The following is a 20,977-nucleotide window of genomic DNA, read 5'->3' on the forward strand; positions in this document are numbered from 1 at the left end:
TTATAGGTCCCACTATTAGTAGCTGCTGCCAGAGCTATGGAAACTGTTCCAGACATGCGCCCATCACAAGGCTGCCTGTCTATTTACTTATTTATTTGTTTGTTTTAGTTATTTATTTCTTTGTTCATTTATTTATTTATTCATTCATTTATTTGTTTACTTCTTCATTCATTCACTCATCCATCCATCTATCTATCTATCTATCTATCTATGTACCATCTATTAATTTTGCTGAGGCAATTCGAGTCAAGTGACTTTCCAGGGTCACAAAGCTAGGAAGTGTTACTTGTTTAGGCCAGATTTGAACTTGTGTCCTCCTGACTTTAGGGTTGGTACCCTCTCCACTCCACCACCAAGCTACCCCCTGTATTTTTATTTTTTAAATATCAGTGCTGATACTGGTAGATAATAATTGTTATTCTCTTTGTCTTGGCCATCTAAATTTTTCAAGGCAGTTAACAAAGGCCAATATATATTTTTGGAACTTGGGTTTTGAAAAATATCTGACATCAATGCCATATGGTTGATGGGCACTTTGCCCTCATTCTATTAAGATTCCCCACATACTGTTTTAAAATACATCCTATCTTTCCACTCAGCAAAGTTTGACCTTCCTTTCCTCTCAATCCTCTATCTAGCCCCAACTTAGAAAAAAGAAGAAATGAAACCTTTCTTGCAAACGGATTGTTTAAGCTTTTCAGTTGTTTATTCTGCCAATAGTTTCTCATTCCATGCCCATGGATTTTCTTTCAAAGGCACTGGAGGGATTTGTAGTTTTGTCCTCCAGTGAATTAAGACAAACAGAGTGACTTGGTGCTACATGGCTGGTGTCTGTGATTGGATTTGAACTCAATACACTTTCTGAGTCAGGTAAAGCGTTCTATTCACTGAGCCACCCAGCTGGAACATGTAGAGACTAGCAAAACAAATATCTTAAAGTGTATAAGTATTGAAATTCACATCTATGTATAAAAAGGGATTAGCATATAATAGATGCTAAAGAAATGCTTACTCCCTTCTCTGGGTGGATTGGGTATTTTGGAATTCCCTCTCTTGATCCATAGATGTCCCTAAAAGGCACTAGAGGCCAGCCTCGGAGGGATTATCATCTGTATTACTTGTAGATGGTATTACAGAAGAAAGCAGGTTTGGGCCAATCATCCCTTCATATAGGAAAGGATGTCTTTTCCTCCATCAGCTCCCAGTCAGGCTTTCCCCCAGTCAGATCAGCTCTCTCCATTAACTGCTGAGCTCGTTAGCTGTGCTCAGCTCCAGGCAGCTTCCCAGCTTTAGTGACTTTCGTCTCTGTTTTTGCTAGTGACTAAGCAATCTTCCCACAATCTTCAAACCATTCTTTTATTCCAAGTTCCATAATAATAAGCTATAAAATCATGACAATGATGATTTTCAGACTATTTTTTCCTAAATCAAGACACTGCAGGCATCTCAGCATTGTTCAGTGTCTTTATTTCTGTGTGGCTTCCATTCTGGTACCCTCAGGCCTCTTACCTGAGAGACTATTTTCTCTCAGGTCCTACAGAACTGTCTATATTTCTGCTCAGGCTGCTGCCCTCTATGTCTCGCACATGAATCTCCTTGCTCTGCCATATGTCAGTCATTAAAACATCCATGTAGGAAACGGCCTATGTAGATATAGTTACACATATGTCTATATGCATACTTATATAAATATGTTTACATGCATATAAACATGAACATATATAATGCTATCTGAGGGTATAAGGTAGAAATTACATGCTATTTCTTTCCATGTACATACATATTTGTCCATATATGTGTGTACATTGTATATAGTATATATGTATATTTAAATAGGTAAACTTGTATTTATACATATATTTTTTAGTATATATTGAATGCAAAGTAAATGTCAGGGAATAGGACATGAGCAGCTGAAAGGAGCAGATAAGGATTCATGTAAAATCTCACTTGAGCTCAGGCTTGAAGGTATCATAAGAGGCAGAGCCAGGTGGGAACATGTTCCAACCAGAGGGAGAGCAATGTAAAATCTGGCAAGGGCAATGGCTTCAGAGAGGGGAAAATGGATGAATATATGGGAAAGGTAAGTTGGGACTAGGTTGTAAAAGGCTTTGAATTTTTAAGAGAGATGCTTGAATTGTATCCATGAGAGATGACCAAGGCTTGGAGAGCCATGGTCAGTAGGAGGAAAATCAGTTTAGTAGCTGAGTAGGAGATGATCAGAGAAAGAAGAGACTGGAGGCAGGGAGCAAGGAAGGAGCCATGGCAGGATTCTAGAGGTTCCAGATCTGATATGGGGGGTGTCCTGGTGAGTAGAGAAAAGGGGACGCCTGAGAGAGAAGTTGTATAGCTAGAAACCACCAGAAAAGGCAGCTGAGGAGAATCTCTTCCTCCTTTGGAGACCATAAAGATCTGTGTCATGTGGATTACTTTGAAAATCAGAGACATTGAGAAAGGCTTCACTAAGTACTTGTTATGTGCCCAGCACTGTGCTGAGCTCCTGGCGTACAAATGAAGTCAGATAGTATCTCCTCTCAAAGAGCGTCCCTTTAAAGGACCATGCTTCTAGCTCTAAAAGGGACTCTAAAGGTTATAATCCCCTCATTTTACAGAGACTTCTTGGACAAGTCACTTCTCTGTTACTGACATACATCTCACGTTTGGAGTAGAGCTTGAACCCAATTTTTCAGAGTGAAAATCAGTCTTTTTGCCTTTCTTTGTATCCTCCATGTGTAGGACAGTAACTCACATAAATTAGGCCCTTGTGAAGTGTTTATTAGCTTTTTATTAACTGACCAAGTGCTGGAAAGTTGGGTAGATCCTCCATTTTTGTGCTCCTCCTCATGTTGCTTCCTACCAGGAGAACCATCAGTCCTTCTGACTTTGTTCAGTGAGATGATTTTTTTCTTCAGAATCCTTGTGCAGGCTCTGAAGGGGAGAACTGGGAGCTCCCATTGGCCAATCTTCTGTTACCCTGCTCTTTGCCTTGAGTTACAACTCAACCCCCCCCCCAAGTTTCTCTCCATTTAATGATATCTCAAGTGACAAGATTTACAATCACTTCCTTCTGCTACTTGGCTCCCACTGCATGTGCTCCTGGTGTATAACATGTCTTCACACTGTGAACCTGGAAACACCCACAATAATCAGATGTGGCCAGACATGGGGCCATCTTAGCCTCAGATTCTTATGACTTGAGGTTTTTCAGAGAGGTGGTCAAAGCATATGGATGCATGCAAGCAGGGCAAGAAGAGGTTTTTGTCTCAGTTCTACATCTGTCTCTCTCACTGTGCCATCGACCACTATAATACAAGGCACAGTAATAGTGAGCCTCATCCTCAGGCTGGGCCCCCTTGATGGTGAGGGCAGCTTTGTCCCCAAGGAGGGACCCGGAGAACCGAGCAGGGACACCTGGTACAAGACTGCTGGTGTGGTAAATGAGCCCCCTGGGGGATTGACCAGATTTCTGCTGGATCCACGCAGGATAGTGCCCAGAGGTGACCGCCCCTGTGCTGGAGCTGCAGGTCAGAGTGACTGTCCCTCCTGGGATCACGGTCAAAGAAGGCTCCTGAGTCACCACAGCCTGGGCACTGCTCCCTGAAACCAACAGCACAGACACATATATCAGGAACAGAGACAATCTACCTTCCTCACCCCCATCCCCGCTCATCCCTTCTCCCCCAAGAGCCCTCAGAGTCTCTCCCCAACCTGTGCAGAGAGCAAGCAGGATGAAGAGAAGACTCAAGGCCATGGTGTCGATGCTCTGCTTCCTAGGGCCCAGAGCTCGGGCCGGGCTCCCTCTTATCCTCCACCCCACCCCTTCCTGGGAGGCTGGAACATTCCTTTATGCAAATAACTCTCTAAAGTGCCCTCGCTGGGGCCCTGGGCTGGGACTCCTGCTGGCTCTCGACTTCCTATAGAGACGGGTGGAGCAGATTGTGGTCTGGCCCTGAGGTTGCCCCCTGGCCCAGCCAGGACCCAGCTGCAGGGCAGAAGCTTCAGGAGCCTCAAAGCCCACTCTGCCTGTGGTTTCCTGATTTCCTGCTGTGGTCAAGCCCTGCAACAATGTAGCCACGTAGTCCCACAGCGACCCCTGCTGGAGCTAAGCCACCGAGCCGCCTTCTGTCAGTGAGAAAACATCACCTTAATATACTGTTAATAAGTACCTGAATGTACCATCATCTGGTTCCATGACGCCATGTCTTTGGGCTGTGACCCTCGGATCTCATCTTCTGAACTCAGTCCTTCAGATGAACCGAGCCAGCCAGCTGAGCCGAGGGACCCCCTCCATCTGGCCAGTGTTTAGAAAGCATCCCTGAGGTCACAGTCATGGTAGCAATAGGCGGCCTCCATATCCCCCTTTAAGGCTGGCAAAATCTTTCACTTCTAGGATCTCATGAGATCCTCACAGTGACCCTGGAAGGTAGAGGTCATAAGTGTTGGGGAACTTTGGTGCTGCCCTAATCAGGGATGAAGGAAAGGAAGTCTTGTAGGTCCCACCATTAGCATCTGCTTCCAGAGCTATGGAAACAGTCCCAACAATGCTCCCATCACAAGGCTGCCTATATATTTATTTTTAAATATTAATTCTGCTAGTGCTAGACAATAATTGTTACTCTCTTTGTACGGCCATCTAAACTTTTCTTTCTTTTTTTTTTTTTTTTTTGCTTGTTCTTCATTCTCTTTTTTTTTTAATTTTTATTTAATAATTACTTTATATTGACACTCGTTTCTGTTCTGATTTTTTTCCCTCCCTCCCTCCACCCCCTCCCCTAGATGGCAAGCAGTCCTTTATATGTTGGATATGTCGCAGTATATCCTAGATACAATATATGTTTGCAGAACCGAACAGTTCTCTTGTTGCATAGGGAGAATTGGATTCAGAAGGTATAAATAACCCGGGAAGAAAAACAAAAATGCAGATAGTTTACATTCGTTTCCCAGTATTCTTTCTTTGGGTGTAGCTGCTTTTGTCCGTCATTTATCAATTGAAACTCAGGTCTCTTTGTCAAAGAAATCCACTTCCATCAGAATACATCCTCATTCAGTATCATTGTTGAGGTATATAATGATCTCCTGGTTCTGCTAATTTCACTCAGCATCAGTTCATGTAAGTCTCGCCAGTCCTCTCTGTATTCATCCTGCTGGTCATTTCTTACAGAACAATAATATTCCATAACATTCATATGCCACAATTTACCCAGCCATTCTCCAATTGATGGGCATCCATTCATTTTCCAGTTTCTAGCCACTACAAACAGGGCTGCTACAAACATTTTGGCACATACAGGTCCCTTTCCCTTCTTTAGTATTTCTTTGGGATATAAGCCCAATAGAAACACTGCTGGGTCAAAGGGTATGCACAATTTGATAATTTTTTGGGCATAATTCCAGATTGCTCTCCAGAATGGTTGGATTCGTTCACAACTCCACCAACAATGCATTAGTGTCCCAGTTTTCCCGCATCCCCTCCAACATTCATCATTATTTTTTCCTGTCATCTTAGCCAATCTGACAGGTGTGTAGTGGTATCTCAGAGTTGTCTTAATTTGCATTTCTCTGATCAATAATGATTTGGAACACTCTTTCATATGGGTGGTAATTTCAAGGTAAGAATATATGTTTTTGGAATTCAGTTTTTGAAAAATAAATGACATCAATTCCATATGGCTGATGGGAACTTTCCCCTGGTTCTCCTAAGATTCCCTACATATTATTTGAAAATACATCCTATTTTTCCCAAGCAACAAAATTTGTCCTTCCTTTCTTCTCATTCCTCTACCCACCCCCCAACTTAGAATAAAAGAAGAAATGAAACCTTTCTTGCAAATGGATTGTTTATGCTTTTCAGTTGTTCATTCTTGCCAATAGTTTCTCACTCCATGGAACACACTGTCCATATATTTTCTTGGCAAAGTCCCTGGAATGCTTGTAGTTTTTTTCTTCAGTGTATTAAGGCAAAAAAAGTGACTTGCCCAATGCTACATGGCTGATGTCTGTGACTAGATTTGAACTCAGCATTTTCTGAGTCCAGGCACAGCATTTTATCCACTGAGGAACCCAGCTGTAATATGTAGAGTCAAGCAAATCAAATGTTTTTTTTTGGCCCCATCCAAAGTGTATAAAAATTGAAATATAGGTCTGTGTCAAAAGGGCTTAGCAGCTACATAAATGCTTATTCCCTTCTCTGGGTCTATTGGGTATTAAGGAATTTTCTCTCATAGTTGTCACTAAAAGGCAACATAGGCTACCCTCTGTGGGATTATCATCTGTATTAACCTGTAGATGGTATTACAGAAAAAAGCAGCTTTTGGCCAATCATCCCTTCATACAGCAAAGGATGTCCTTTTCCTCCCATCAGCTCCCAGCATTAATGCTTTCCCCCAGTCAGATCAGCCCTCTCCATTAAATGCTGAGCTTGTTGTCTGTGCTCAATCCCAGCAGCTTCCCAGCTTTAGTGACTTTCGTCTCTGTTTTTGCTAGTGACTAAGCAATCTTCCCACAATCATTAAACAGTTCTTTTATTCTAAGTTCCATAATAATAAGCTATAAAACCATGAAAATAATGATTTTCAAACTATCTTTTGTGAATCGAGACACTGCAAGCATCTCAGACATTGTTCAGTGTTTTTGTTTCTGTATGGCTTCCATTTTGGTATCCTCAGGCCTTTTACCTGAGAGACTATTTCCTTTCAGGTCCTACAGAACTGTCTATATTTATGCTCAAGCGGCTGTCCTCTACGTCTCCCACATGAATCTCCTTGTTCTGCCATATTTCAGTAATTAAAACATCCTTGTAGAAAAAAATACTTTATAGATATAGTTTTACATATGTATATATATATGTATACTTCTATAAATGTGTTTATATATATGTAAACACAGACACATATATAATGCTATCTCTGGATATGAGGTAGAAATTATGTATAATTTCTATCCACTTATGTACATATTTGTCCATATATATGTGTACATTGTATATAGTTTATATGTATATTTAAATATGTATATTTATGTGTATATATATATATATGTATGTTAGGATTCTTACAAGGTGCTAAGTCAGTTATCTAATTTAGCATCGTATTTAACAGTTCTCTAGTTCACTAATGTACTTAGTACTTATCAGAGTTCTACAAGATTCACACCTTTGAGAGAGCATATATAATCTAGGAGCCTCAACCAGGATTCAGTCCAGGACATTCAGAAGTCGGGAAGGACAAGCCCACTCTCAGAGGCAGAAACAGATTCATTCCATTTTCCACCTTTGTGCTGTCTGGAGGCTGAAGTACAAACCTTTGGATTTGGAGACATTTGGATGGAGCTAGAGGCTGAAGCTGGCAGAGGCAAAGGACTAGAGGCAAGATCCGGAAGGCTTCCAGAAACCTAGCCAAGCCCCAAGTAAAGGAGATAAGATTTTGACAGAGACAATAAAGGATTTTGACTTTAATACCTGGCTGCATTCAGGGTGATTACACTGAACTGAAACTAAGGCTGCCTCCAAAAGCCCCCCAAGAAATCTGCTCCCAGAGAACATTACACTTTAGAGAAGAACATTACATATATATATATTTATAGTATATATTAAAATCAAAGTAAATACCAGGGAATAGGAGGACAGGAAACTGAAAGAACCAGGTAAGGATTCACCTAAAATCTCACTTGAGCTCAGCCTTGAAGGTTTCATAAGAGGCAGAACTAGGTGGGAGCATGTTCCAACCAGGGGGAGAGCAATGCAAAATCTGGCAAGAGCAATGACTTCAGAGAGGGGAAAATGGATGAACATATGGGAAAGGTAAGTTGGGACTGGGTTGTAAAAAGCTTCAATTTTTAAAGAGGAACTTAAATTAGATCCATTAGAGAGGATAAAGGCTTGGAGAACCCTGGTCACAGTGGCCCTTCAGGAAAATCAGTTTGGTAGCTGGGAGTGGGATGAGCAGAGAAAGAAGAGACCAGAGGAGAGAAGGTTCCTGGGTTACTCCAACCCGAGTTCCTACCCCTGAAAACACAAGGACAGACAGATATCAGAAATGGACCCAAGGGCATCACTCCAAGGTCCCTTGCTTCCTGCCCAGCTCTCCCCTAATTCTCCCCCAAGGGCTCAGGTTTGCAGAGAGTAAGCCATACGAGGAGAGGAGGCAAGTCCCTGAAGTGGATCCTCTGCTTCCTGAGGCTCCAGAGCTGGAGCTAGGTTTCCACCAGTCCCTGGTCTCCCTCCCCCATCCCACCTCACTCTGGGAGGACAGAAGGCGCTCTCATACAGATATTTTTCTCAGTTGTAATTGTCTGGGGTCTTGGCCCTTGCTGGGGAAAGGCAAAGCTGTCAGGGTGTGTGGGGTTATTTGCAACCTGACATGGGAGCTCTCATTTAACCATCACGATGACCTCGGGAGATCCCCAGAAAGGGACTTTCAAGCTGCCCCATCAGGAGGTGGGAAAGCCAGCGACAGGGCAAAGCATCTCAGTGTCTGTAGCTCTAGAAGGATCTCCCACCTCCCACTCCTGATGAGGCTGCCTGAACAAAGTATATGAATCTGGGAATAGCAGGAACCCTGGGCGGCCATGGGGCTGTCCCAGGTGGCAATTCTAGAGCCATCAATTTGGGAAGAAAGGACGGAGATACAAAGAATACTCCTTTGGATGGTCTCAGAACTGGAATGTTTCCTTGTGTATTGTGTTATAGGGAAATGGGGGGGGATGGAGTAGTGCTAATAGGGCTTGTGCGGGAAATGCTTGGTGGGCTCTGTGGATGCAATCTCCCTGTGGGTATGGTGAGGAGCCTGCTTCTGGAATGGGAGGGAGCCAAGAGGAAAGGGCCCTGCTCTCTGCTCCCAAACAACTAGTTCTGGTCACTCACCACCCAGGGAGGAGATGGGTTGTTAGTTACTAACAAGATCACCAGTCTGGCACCCAGAGCCAAGTGCCCGGTTCCTTGGGAGGCATCTGGGAAGCATCCGCTGGGTGCCAGCTCTGTGAGAGTGTGAGTGATGCAGGCACAGGGTGTCCCACTCAGAGGGAGCTTACAGCATCACCAAAGCCAGAGAGAACTTTGAAATGCTGCCCTTTCTATGTAAAAGTCTCTTTCATAGACTACTGTTTAGAATGCCTTTTCTTTGTTCCCCAGAACCCTCCAAAACTAGGCATCTCCAACTTCCCTTCATCTTTTGTGTCTCAACATGAGGATTGTAGAGAGGATTAACAATGAGTATCCAGTTTTCTCATTTTGTTCTGAGTCTTTTTTCACAAGCAATGTGGAAAGACGTTCACCATGATTGTGCATGTATAATATTCCAGATATCTTGCTGTCTTGGGGAAGGGACAGGGAAAGGAAGGAGAGAGAAAAAATCAGGAGCTCAAAACATCACAAAGATGAATATTGAAAATGATTTACAAGTAATTGGAAAAAATAAAATACTATTAAATGGGAAAAGTCATTGCTCTACCCCCCACCCCAAATGGATACCCAAGATTCATAAAGTTCTGCACACAGATATAAGATTTCCTTTCCTCAGTTAAAGATTTTTGCTGTAAAATGAAGTTCAAGGCATCATGAATATCCATAGTTGCCCAAGAATAGCTTCTGTGTCTTTGGACCAAATAAAAGCATAACCTTTCTTCCATATTACTACCCTTCCCCAATGGTACTTCCTTCCCCTTTCCAATATGTGTTAATGAGCCTCATGCACTTGGACTGATTTCTACCCCATTCGAAGACACCAGGGTCATCCACTGCATCCTGGCTCATTGCCAGTCATCCTGACTTGTCTCCTTGCTGGAATTTGATGGCTCTGGAAGAGGGGGCGAGGCTGATGCCCTTGTGAACTCTGCCTCACATCAAGAATTGAGCCATGATGTCATTGATCTTCTTCAAAAATAAAGGAAAAACAACTTGGAGGGAAAACCGAAACTTCCTTTGTTAAATTTGCTGAGCTCGTATGTGTTGAGGGCATCAGGATTCTTGGACTCATTTGGCTTGTTACAAACAAGGCTGCCAACATAAGCCCACAACATGGCTGCCCCAGAGCAGCCCGGACCCATTGCTAGCACTGATCTAACCAATAATGGCAGGAACGAGGATCTTATGGGAAGTGAGTGTAGAAACATCTCAAGTCAAGCCTGGAATCTGGGAACCAGAGCCCTCGGGGAGCCTGTGCAGCTGGGAGCAGGCTGGCCTGACATTTTTGTCTCAGTTCTCTATTGGAGTCTCTCACTGTGCTAAGCATTGCCATACCACAGGATACAGTAATAGTGAGCCTCATCCTCAGCCTGGGCCCCCTTGATGGCGAGGGCAGCTTTGCCCCCAAAGATAGACCCTGAGAACCGGGCAGGAACACCTGGTACAAGATTACTAATGTATGAAATGATCCCCCTGGGAGATTGGCCAGATTTTTGTTGGACCCAGTTGGGATAGTGCCCAGCAGTGACCGCCCCTGTGCTGAAGCTGCAGGTCAGGGTGACCGTCCCTCCTAGGATCACTGTCAGAGAAGGCTCCTGAGTCACCACAGTCTGAGCACTGCTCCCTGAAACCAACAGCACAGACACATATATCAGAAACAGAGAGAGGACCATCCCTGCCAAGGCAACTCATTTCCCTCCCAGCTCTCCCCTCATCCACCCCCTAGAGCACCGGAATTCTCTCTTCCCAACCTTTGCAGACACTGAGCAGCATGAGAAGGAAAGGGGTCAAGTCCATGGCGTAGACGCTCTGCTTCCTGAGGGCCCAAGAGCTAGGGCTGGGCTCCCACCAGGGCTTCTTATCCCCCACTTCACCCCACCTGGGAGGATGGAAGTTATGTCATGCAAATATGTCTCCCAGCTACAGAGATTTGTACCCAGTGTCAGGGACCTTGTAGGTACAAATTTGACATATGTAGACAGTGGGTGGTTTTCTGTGTGTTTCCTCAACTGGGCAGAGCCAGGAAACAGGTACGGGGGAGGCCGCATCCCTGACGGCACAGAGACACCTGCCAGTTTTGGACATGGCTGCGTGGTGTCTGAGCTGTGAGCAGTCAACATGACTCAAACATGGTGGTCCCACAGGGGCCCCTGCTGGAGCCAAGTGCCAAAGCCTCCCAATGACAATTAGGACCCACCAGGGACAGAGCCAGAAGGTGATTGGGTTGGCCTTTCATCTGCTCTCAGGCCCCCAGCCCCTTACGCTGTGTCCTTGGAGCTCCTGGGTCCTCTCCTATGCACAGTAACTAAGCATAGTGCACTCAGCCCTCTCTGTTGGGAGTCACTAACTTCATGGCTCCAGCATTAACTATGAATGGCATAGGAGCCCAGCCTCTTCGACATGGGCAAAGGATAATGGGGTGACTATAGGAGGCTGGTTCTTCAGGAGCTTTCCAGAAACGTGACTTTTTCTATTAGGTAAATAGAATGTGAACATAGAATGACGTGATTTTCCTTTTTCAAAATTCTTTAAGTGTGATGTCAAAACAGTGTATGTTAGAGCTATCTCTGAGGGCAATGGGAAAAGTGGTCAGTCTTTACAGAGAGCAGTATTAATGGATCCTGTTTCAAACTTCTTCTCTCTCTTTCTAGATGAGGGGGCTTCTCGGCTACTCTGGGGCTATAGAAGTTATGTTCTTTAAGCTGCTAGCAGCCTCAAGGCTAAGATCTTCAAATCTGCCCATGTCCTCTTCATTGGCTTCACAACAAGGCGGAGTATCACTGTTCCAGTGGTTAAAGGTTTCCTTTAAGCCTGAGATATTCAAAGAAAGTCAGGTCTTCTTTCTGTAGGCTTATAGGACTTTTAGAACTCTAGATGGAAGTGAAGGACTCAAGCAAGCCTCTAAAGGACATGTCCTATTTCAATCTGCAGATGGCACCATAGAGCAAAGAAGCCTTCCCCAGCTTTTCACCCAGCATAAGATACTTTTTTTCCAATCAGTTCCCAGCATCAAAGCTTTCCCCAATCAGATCAGCTCCACTCAGCAGCTAAAGAGTCCTCCTCTCATCTGTGCTAAGCTCCAGCTCCCCAGGCGAATTGACCTTTTTCACTTCCCTTCTTTTTCTCTTCTAATCTCATTCTTATGTACCTGATGAAAATGGAGAGAACAACCGTTAACCAAATACTGAGGGAGATGTTGTGGCAATCATATTTTGGGAGTACTTAACTCCCTGAGCAACTCAGGAAGATCATAAAAGGTGTCAGGACTGCAAGGTCGTAGAAACCTTCTGCAGGTGGAACACTTTGTACACCCTAGGAGCCATACCTCCTAGTCCTGGCCTAGTGAATACTGCAGCTTCAGAAACAAGGGTGCATAGGCAAACATGCCATGTCTTTTATTTGATCTGAGAATCTCATCGATCTTGAGTAACTTTTGCAGTGGAATATGGTCTGGCCCATAAATTTGTGTCTCAATTATGCAACTGAGTCTCTCATTGTGCAGCTAATGCAAGGTCCAAAAATAGTTGGCCCCATTTTCAGTCTGAGAGTCTGTTAATAGTGATGTCCACTTTTCTGCCAGGAAGAGACCCTGAGAAATGGGAAGGGATACCTCATAGCATAGATAAGTTCTCTGGGAACTTGATCATATAGCTACTAATACCAGTAGGGCTACTGACAAAAGATGATTACTCCCATCCTGGAGCTACATGTTGGGATGACTGTTTCTCCTGGGATCACAGTCAGAGATGTTCCTGAGTTAACACCATGTTGAAGTAGATTTTTTCACTTTTTTAAAAAAATGTTATTTAAGACTAAATACAAAATAAGAAAAAAGCAAATAAAAAAGAGAGGAAGGTAGAATAAGGAATAAGTCAACACAGCCTGAGAAAGGGCTGCTGAAACCAATAGGAAAGACATCCATTCATCAAAAATCTACACAGGATCTTTCTTGCAGGCTCACTTACTTCCTGTCTAGATCCCTCCCCATAAAGTATCTCAAGAGACCAGGGAATCTTCCCCCCCTAACTTGGCAGAGTGACATTCATGAGAAGAAGAAGTTCACAAACATCCATGAGTCCATAATTTCGTCTTCCCTCTGGATAAGATTGTGTGATTTCTCAGCTGAAATCAAGCCCTACCATGAATCAACCATACTAGTCCCCTCAGCAGCCCTGGAGGAATTAGCCCCAAAGCAACCTAAAGTCAATGAGGAAACACTGAGGTTAGCTCTTCAGCCAAAACCTCTTCCCTACCATAAATTTATCCCTTATCTCTCATACTAGTGTAATAGAGAACTCACAAATGAATCCAGTCCCCATGACCACGTGCAGGTACATGCCTGATGTAACCTTCATGTGGACTTTGGAGCACGTGTAGACATTCTACACTGGTCACAATCCACAAATCAGCTCAGGAAGAGGTGGAATTTTAATTGATGGCTGAACCATAATGAGGGTATATTTGAAGGACCCTAATCAACCAGACCAAGCCTCCTGGCCTCTGTTCCTTGCATCTGCATTTTTTTCTCTTTTTAAGTGAAAGAGCATTATAGGTATGACCTTGAGAATCTCACAAGGTCTGGATGATAAAGTTTCACGAGTGGGGAAGTCCAAATAGAAGTATGTTGGCCAGCAAGGAATGAGTTAAGCAGAATATCCATGACGGACAAGATATTATTTCAAGGGATGTGTGTTGTTATCCTGAGCCTACCTTGTCCAAATGGTAGCTAGAATAGGGGAGGTCTCATTTTCTCTCTTTTGTTGAAGTAGATTTTTTCCCCTTTTAAAAAAAGTTATTTAAAACTAAATACAAAATAAGAAAAAAGCAAATAAAAAAGAGAGGAAGATAGAATAAGGAAAAACAAGACAAAACATTGCTATGTTCCTGCAGAATATCAAGGAGGATTCAAAATATCTAATAATAAACTTCCAGTTCAAGAAAGCATATATAATAATAGAAGAAATTATATATTCATGACTGTCCATCTTTTTTTTGCTTCCTTGCAGATTTTTTTTTCTCTGCTGTGCACTTTTTACTTTATTCTTTTTTCCCCTTTTATCCCCTCTACTTTCCCTAAGCAGGCTACAGTTAAGCAAGGATGTATTTCAATATACATATATATACATACATATGTATATACAACATGCATATCTGCACATATCCACACTCACATCACACATCTCTCTCTTTCTCTCTCTCTCTCTCTCTCTCTCTCTCCTCTCTCTCTCTCTATATATATATATATATATATATATATATATATATATATATATACACACATGTACACATACATATACACATATATATGGGCAAGGCAGGAGCAACTGTGACAAGGACAATGACCTTAGAAAGAATACAGGGGCAGATTTGGAAGTCATTAATTATTTCTTCAATGATCCATTCTAGAGTTTTCCCCAGAATCAGTGTTGCAAGATTATACATGTGTGACCTCTGTCAAATTGTTTCCTGTCTCAGGGAAGGGTAAAGGGGGAAAGTAGGGAGAAAATTTGGGACTCTTGAGTTTTTCTTTTTTTTTTTTTTAAAGAATGTTAAAATTGTTTTACATGAATTTGGGGGGGGGGGGAATAAAATAATTTTTAAAATCTGTACGCCAGCCACCCTTTCCTGACAAGGAAGATGTGCTCAAATTCTCATCTGGTTCTAGACCACTTATCCACTGGTTTTCTAGTCCTTAAGATCCTGGTAACCAACACTTGAAAGAGAAGCATTACTCTGGATGGATTAAGCTGGGAGTCCCTGGAATGTGTCGGACTGGATAGTTTCAGAAATCCTCCATAGGTGTGAGAAGATCTGCCCTCTCACCACCAGTTCACATTTTCAAGGGCCCACTCTGAGGCCTGGGCTGGGTCAGCCAAAAGAACAAGTGAATATAGAACATCCACCCCCCACCTTGAAATGACCTGAGCTTCCAAGAGACCTTTGAGTAGCCTGCCTATCTGGGACCAGGCTTGTGAAGCTTTTTGTCTCAGTTCCTCATCTGAGTATGTTACTGTGAGCCTGAGTTCCACCATTGTACCACAAGGCACAGTAATAGTGAGCCTCATCCTCAGCCTGGGCCCCCTTGATGGTGAGGGCAGCTTTGTCCCCAAGGAGGGACCCTGAGAACCGAGCAGGGACACCTGGTACAAGATTGTTGGTATCATAAATGAGCCCCCTGGGGGACTGGCCAGATTTCTGCTGGATCCATGCTGGATAGTGCCCAGAGGTGACCGTCCCTGTGCTGGAGCTGCAGGTCAGGGTGACTGTCCCTCCTGGGATCACGGTCAGAGAAGGCTCCTGAGTCACCACAGCCTGGGCACTGCTCCCTGAAACCACAGCACAGACACATATATCAGAAACAGAGACAAGGTTCCCAACTATGAAGCTCACCCCTTCTTCTCCCTCCAAAGACCAGAGAATCTGGCCCCAACCTGTGCAAAGGACGAGCAGGATGAAGAGAGGGATCAAGGCCATGGTGTCGATGCTCTGCTTCCTAGGGCCCAGAGCTCGGGCCCAGCTCCCTCTTATCCCCCAACCCCACCCCCTCCTGGGAGGCTGGAACATTCCTTTATGCAAATAAGTCAAAAGTGCCCTTGCTGGGGCCCTGAGTGGGGACTCCTGCTGGCTCTAGTTCATACTGAGACGCTGGGACAGCCCTGGCTCTGAGGTTACCCCCCCCCCAGGACCCAGCTGCAGGAAAGCCCTCAAAGCCCACTCTGCCTGTGGTTTCTCTGCTGTGATCATGCCCTGCAACAATGTAGCCACGGTAGTCCCACAGCGACCCCTGCTGGAGCCAAGCCACCTGAGCCATCTCTTGTTACTCAGAGAATACTAAGACTGGAGTATTTTTAGCAGCCAGCTGAACGGGCCAGTCATTTGTTTCATGGCTCCTTCTCTTTGGCCTGTGGCCTTGGGATCCCAGCCTCCTGACACAGTTCTTGAGACCAGCCCAGCCAGCCAGCTGATCAGAGCCCAGGGCCATCCATCCGGTGTCAGCTACAAACCATCCCTGCCCAATATTTCTTCATCTCAAAATTGTTTGGTTTTTAAATGCTGGGGAAAATGAGGCAAGATAGAGATTAGAGAGATTTTTTTGAAAGGGAGACATTTACTGGGACCAAATGGATCCATGGTTTGGTCCCAGGGCTGAATGAGACTATCGTCTCCAAGAATCCAGCATCCAGCAGCCCATGCCAGTTCTCATTGACATATTTATACACAGTAGCTAAACAAAGGCAGGGAATGGAGTCCAAACTCTGGTGAGCTGGAATCTCCAGGCAGGAACCAGCAACTCGGCTGTGACAGGTTGGGAGGTAGGACCATAAATTCTAACAAGCTGAAGGTTAAGAAAATATCTGGCAAGAGACAAAATGTCTGGATTCCCCCTTTCTGAGTTTACACAGTGACAATTTATAACCTTAGAGCAAATAGTCCTGAGTTATACCAGTCTTAATGCACTGGAGGGGGACTTGCAACTAAAGGGATTGAGGCAGAACAATTAAGAAAACCAAGGAAGGATAACTTAGGGAAACCAAGGCAGAACAATTAGGGAAACTGAGGCAGAACCAATTAGGGAAACTGAGTCAGGACAATAAAAGAGAACTATGGCACAACAGTTTTAGCATCTTGTCACAGCATAAATTCTTCTCCTGGTTCTGTTCACATCACTCTGCATCATTTCATACAAGTTCTCCTTCCAAGGTTTCTCTGAAACTGCCCCTTTCCTACTTCTTACAGAACAATTGTACTCTATCACATTAATACGTTCATCAATTGTTATCCATTCTTCCAGTCAATGGGAACTCCCTCAGGCTCTGACTCCTAACCATCCCTAAAACAGCTATAAATAATTTTGTAAATTCTTATTTAGAATTTATTTTTCTTAGGACTCATGCCACCCTTAATCTATCTTCATCCTCCCCTCTCTCCTTTGTCTCCTATTTCCCTTTAGAAGGAAATGGATTTCACTGGGACAGAGAAGGGGCCAAGGTCATGGGGTAAGGGCTGAGTTTGGAGACCCAACCTAGTTATTCACAGCTGCTTTTGTGTATTCTTCTTCTGGGCAGTCATCCTCTGTCCTTTTTTTTTTTTTATGCTGTTTCTTGAATACCCCGACCTTTTAATTTTTTTTTTAACCTTCTGGATGCTGGACACTTATTCTCTGTAATCTGGAATCTCTGGGTTTTGACTAAGATGTGACTGAGAGTTTTCATTTGGGGATTTCTGTGGTGTTCTCTTCTTTTATATAATATAATCGTTCTCTCTGGAAGCAGGTTTCTTGGGGAGGTTTTCTGGAGGCAGCCTTAGTTTCGGTTCAGAGTAATAATCACTTCAAATACAGCCAGCTGATAAAATCCAAACATTTATTTCTTATCTCTTTCCAAGCCCGGTTAGCTTTCTTGGAGGCCTCTCTCTCTCCTTGGTTCTAAGAGCTCTTGCAGCTTTGTCCTTTGCTTCTGCCTCTGCTTTCTTCAGCCTCCAGCCAGCACAAAGGTGGAAGATGGAATGAATCTGACTCCACCTCCGAGAGTGGGCTTGTGGGCTTCTGTGTCTCCCAGAGTCTCTGCCAGCTTCAGCTTCTCTTCTTCCAAATATCTCCAGCCAGCACCAAGGTGAAAGTTGAAATGAATCTGTCTTGCCTCCGAGAGAGGGCTTCTGGCTCTCAATCTCCCAGAGTGCTCTGTGTCTATCCCAAAGTGCCTTTTGGCCCTGAGAGCTTCTTGCTTCTATGAGCTCTCTAAAGGTGTGAACACAAGTATTCTTTCTATCACTTCCACTTAGTACCTTGTTTCAAGTTCTGACCCATAACATCTCCTTGTAAGATCAGATCAATCATACTGAACCATGCTAAATTAGATCATTATTGTGTCTATCAACTCTAATGAGTTTACACTTTGTAAGGATTCCAACAGGTTTCTTTCTGAAAGTAAATGGTGGATCCTTTCTATTTTCCCTATACCCTCTTGTTCTCAAAGATCCAGACAGATGTTTGATCTGTAATATTTAATAATATTTAATATTTAAGCTCTTATTTAATCTTGGTTTGCAGGTAGCACAAGAATGTTTAATTTCCCCCCCTCAATATTTTCTGCATCCATTATTTTTATTAAGAGATATAAATATTCATTAATTTTTTCAGTCCTTTAATTTTGCTTCATTATTGCTTAATGTCTCATGGCATCATTGCTTTTACTGTGTTGGTTCCATTTTTCACTGAGTTTGTTGCTTAGCAAATGTTTTGTTTCTGTTGATTCTCATTGAAATTCTCTTTTCTGTAGTACAGTATGAGAAGTATGAGAAGTTAGAGTTCCACAGATCTTATTAGAACAAGATAAGGGAAGGAAGAGGTGAAATATCTTGTTAGGATGTCTCTGAATGAGTAAACTGTGAAAACTATCTCACAAGATGAAGCCAGTGTTCTAAGAATTGAGGGAAGGTCAAATGTTATCTGTGCCCCAGGCTCAAGTCTCTTGCTCCAGCAAAGGATGGGATCACATAGGTCTTTTCTTTGTGAGATTAAATTAGGGCCATCTTGGCATTGATACTCCCATATAAGGTAATTTAGTAATCCTAAATGGTTCGGTGAGAAGTTTTTCCTCATTTATGATTTAGAAGATGACATCATTTCTCCTGACTAATCAGGGCACAGGTCCAGTCTATGGGGAATGTTGGCCCAGATCGCTATAAAAACCTGATCTGTTAACTGTGCCCAACTTTCCTTGTCTGACTGCTTGTTGGGAGAGAGACGCCCTTTCTCAGGAGATTGTAATAAAATTCCTTTCTGCTTTTACCTTGAAAAATTTCCCTGATTTATTTGATTTAGTTGAGCCGGTGGTCTTTGCCCCACACATCTCCCATCACCTGTGAGTTGAGGAACTTTTTAAACTACTAAGTTTCTAACCAAGGGGACTTAGGGATAAACTGATCCAAACCAGCTACAGTCAGTGACAAGGCTAAAAGCTTTTTCAGGGGATTATAATCCAAGCTAATGACTATTTGGATGGCAAATCTGACCAATTATAATTTTGATTACAATGCAACCTAATAACTATTCAATAGGAAATGTAACAAATTGTAAACAACCTAATGACTATTCAGATAGGAAATGTAACAAATTGTAACCAATCTAATAAGCATTCAGATAATAAATGTAACAAATTATACCCAATCTAATAACATTCAAATAGTAAATGTGACCAATTGTATCCAACCTAATAACATTCATATAGTAAATGTGACCAGTTGTAACCAACTCTGACCATAATTCTGACCAATGTAAACCTTAAAGGAAGGAGGAAAGAACCAAGCTACCAGTATAAGGTTTGCTCCCTGGGAAATATTTGGTGTTTCTTATTTATGAGTGTACCTGCTTCTCATGAATCACTGAATCTTCTCTGACTTTAAAGAGCATTGATTGTAATATTACTCCTGGACCCAGAAAACTGAAACCCACAAGGACAGCAAGGAATAATCAAGAGCAGAGGCTATCTTACCCCAAAGGATGTAAGCTTCTTGGGGGTGGGGACTGACTTTTATAATCAAGAGTGTGGCCTGAGATCTGAAAACAATCTTTTGTTCTTTGCCCTTAGCCCTCCTTTGTTTCCTTCTCCCACTTCTAAAATGGAAGCTCCTTTGGAGCAGGGACAGGCTATGTAATGAGGACTGGAGATTCATGTCATGGAAGACCCAATGGATGGGGAATTAAGAGAGGGACTCGGGCTTCAGGATAGGAAATAAAATGCCACCCTTGGAGTTTGAAAAGGGGCATCTACTCACCTAGGCACCTGTTCTTGCAAGAATGTAAAATAAATCTTTCCTGCATTCATCAATGACTTAGTGGAGGTCTTGATAAGATATTTTGTTTCTTAAATCATTTATCTCAATTTGTAAGTGAAATTATAGAAGAAAACAGTCTTTTGCCAGCAAGCTCTTCATACAGGATGTGTTTTTTTTCCCCTCAGCTTCCAGCATTAAAGTTTTCCTCCATTCAGATCCATTCAGATCAGTAAAAAAAAAAAAAAAAAGTTTTCCTCTACTCAGCCTGTTATCATCTGGGCTAAGCCCAGGCTGCTTCTCTGGTGTAGGAAATTTTGAAACTTTCATCCAGCTTCTCAGCAACTCAGCCTCTGAAACCAGCCTTCTCCCATCAGCTTCTATCCTCAGTTTTGCTTGTCTGTTTATCAGGTTTCTCATAGTGCTTCTCCAACTTGGACTTTTCAATGACTTCTGACTGAAATTAATGCTTCTCTGTCTATAGTGCCCCACATATATCTTGGACTGAGAAGCCCCAAATCCTTATTTCTGTCAGTGACTGTGCAATCTTCCCACAAATCATCAAACACTTCTTTCATTCTATTTCCCCACTCATTCTAGTTTCCCACTGATATGTTATTGATGAGGTGTAGAGTGGTCTAGATTTCTGGTGGTCTAGTGGTTAGTGGCTATAAGAGAATTATTAAGAATCCCCATTGAATCGGCCACGGGTTCTAGAAGTGAAAGAATTCACTCACTCCAGTGAATATTAGTTGCAAAATACAAGTTTAGTGTTGGATAGGAATCAGTTTGCCAGGAGACTGAATTCTATAGTGGCAGATCTATGGGAAATGGAGTTTTGCACTGAGAATGCGGATCTCAGTGGGCAGAAAGTTCTGGCAGCTGAATGACCATCGAGGTCCATCTGCAAAGACTTTAGTTGATGGAAGCTTATTATATTGGCTATCTTAGTGGGGGTTGGGAAGCCCAAGCTGGGTGGCCTAAGCAAGTCAGAATGAGGGCTGGGACAACTGGGGCAGATCAGAACCAGTGGGAGCTAGGAGAGCCTAAGTTGGCTCAGACCTAGTGGGGGCTAGGACAAGTCTGGATCTCCTATTGGAATTCAAAGGGATGCTTTTTGACCAGAATTCCTGAATCAAAGGCTCTGGCTTCCTGGACTGGGGAGGATATGCCTCAGACAGGAGGGGCTGGGAATCTGAAAGGAATCACAGATCAACAGGAAATACAGTTTCTTAAAGGGACCATAACCTGCTTTATTATGAAGCCATGAAAAAAGTGATACTCAAACTAGCTTCTGAGAATCAA

General features: G+C 43.1%; 3 gene segments (V, D, J or C); all 3 read right to left on the minus strand.

Annotated features, from left to right (window-relative positions):
- LOC127545880 (immunoglobulin lambda variable 7-46-like) overlaps window positions 1-15,402 on the minus strand; it is a 29,631-nt gene extending 14,229 nt beyond the window's left edge. Inside the window, 1 exon segment of the V gene segment in view lies at window positions 15,331-15,402. Within this exon segment, the coding sequence occupies window positions 15,331-15,373 (43 nt within the window).
- LOC127545874 (immunoglobulin lambda variable 7-46-like) lies at window positions 3,173-3,817 on the minus strand. The segment is given in 2 exon segments: window positions 3,173-3,597; window positions 3,709-3,817. Coding segments are annotated over 2 exon segments (453 nt in total).
- Window positions 10,219-10,724, minus strand: LOC127545879 (immunoglobulin lambda variable 7-43-like). The segment is given in 2 exon segments: window positions 10,219-10,523; window positions 10,651-10,724. Coding segments are annotated over 2 exon segments (351 nt in total).
- Window positions 15,403-20,977: the final 5,575 nt, after the last annotated feature.

The sequence above is a fragment of the Antechinus flavipes genome, chromosome 1 (genome assembly GCF_016432865.1).
Source record: "Antechinus flavipes isolate AdamAnt ecotype Samford, QLD, Australia chromosome 1, AdamAnt_v2, whole genome shotgun sequence".
Lineage (NCBI taxonomy): Eukaryota > Metazoa > Chordata > Mammalia > Dasyuromorphia > Dasyuridae > Antechinus > Antechinus flavipes.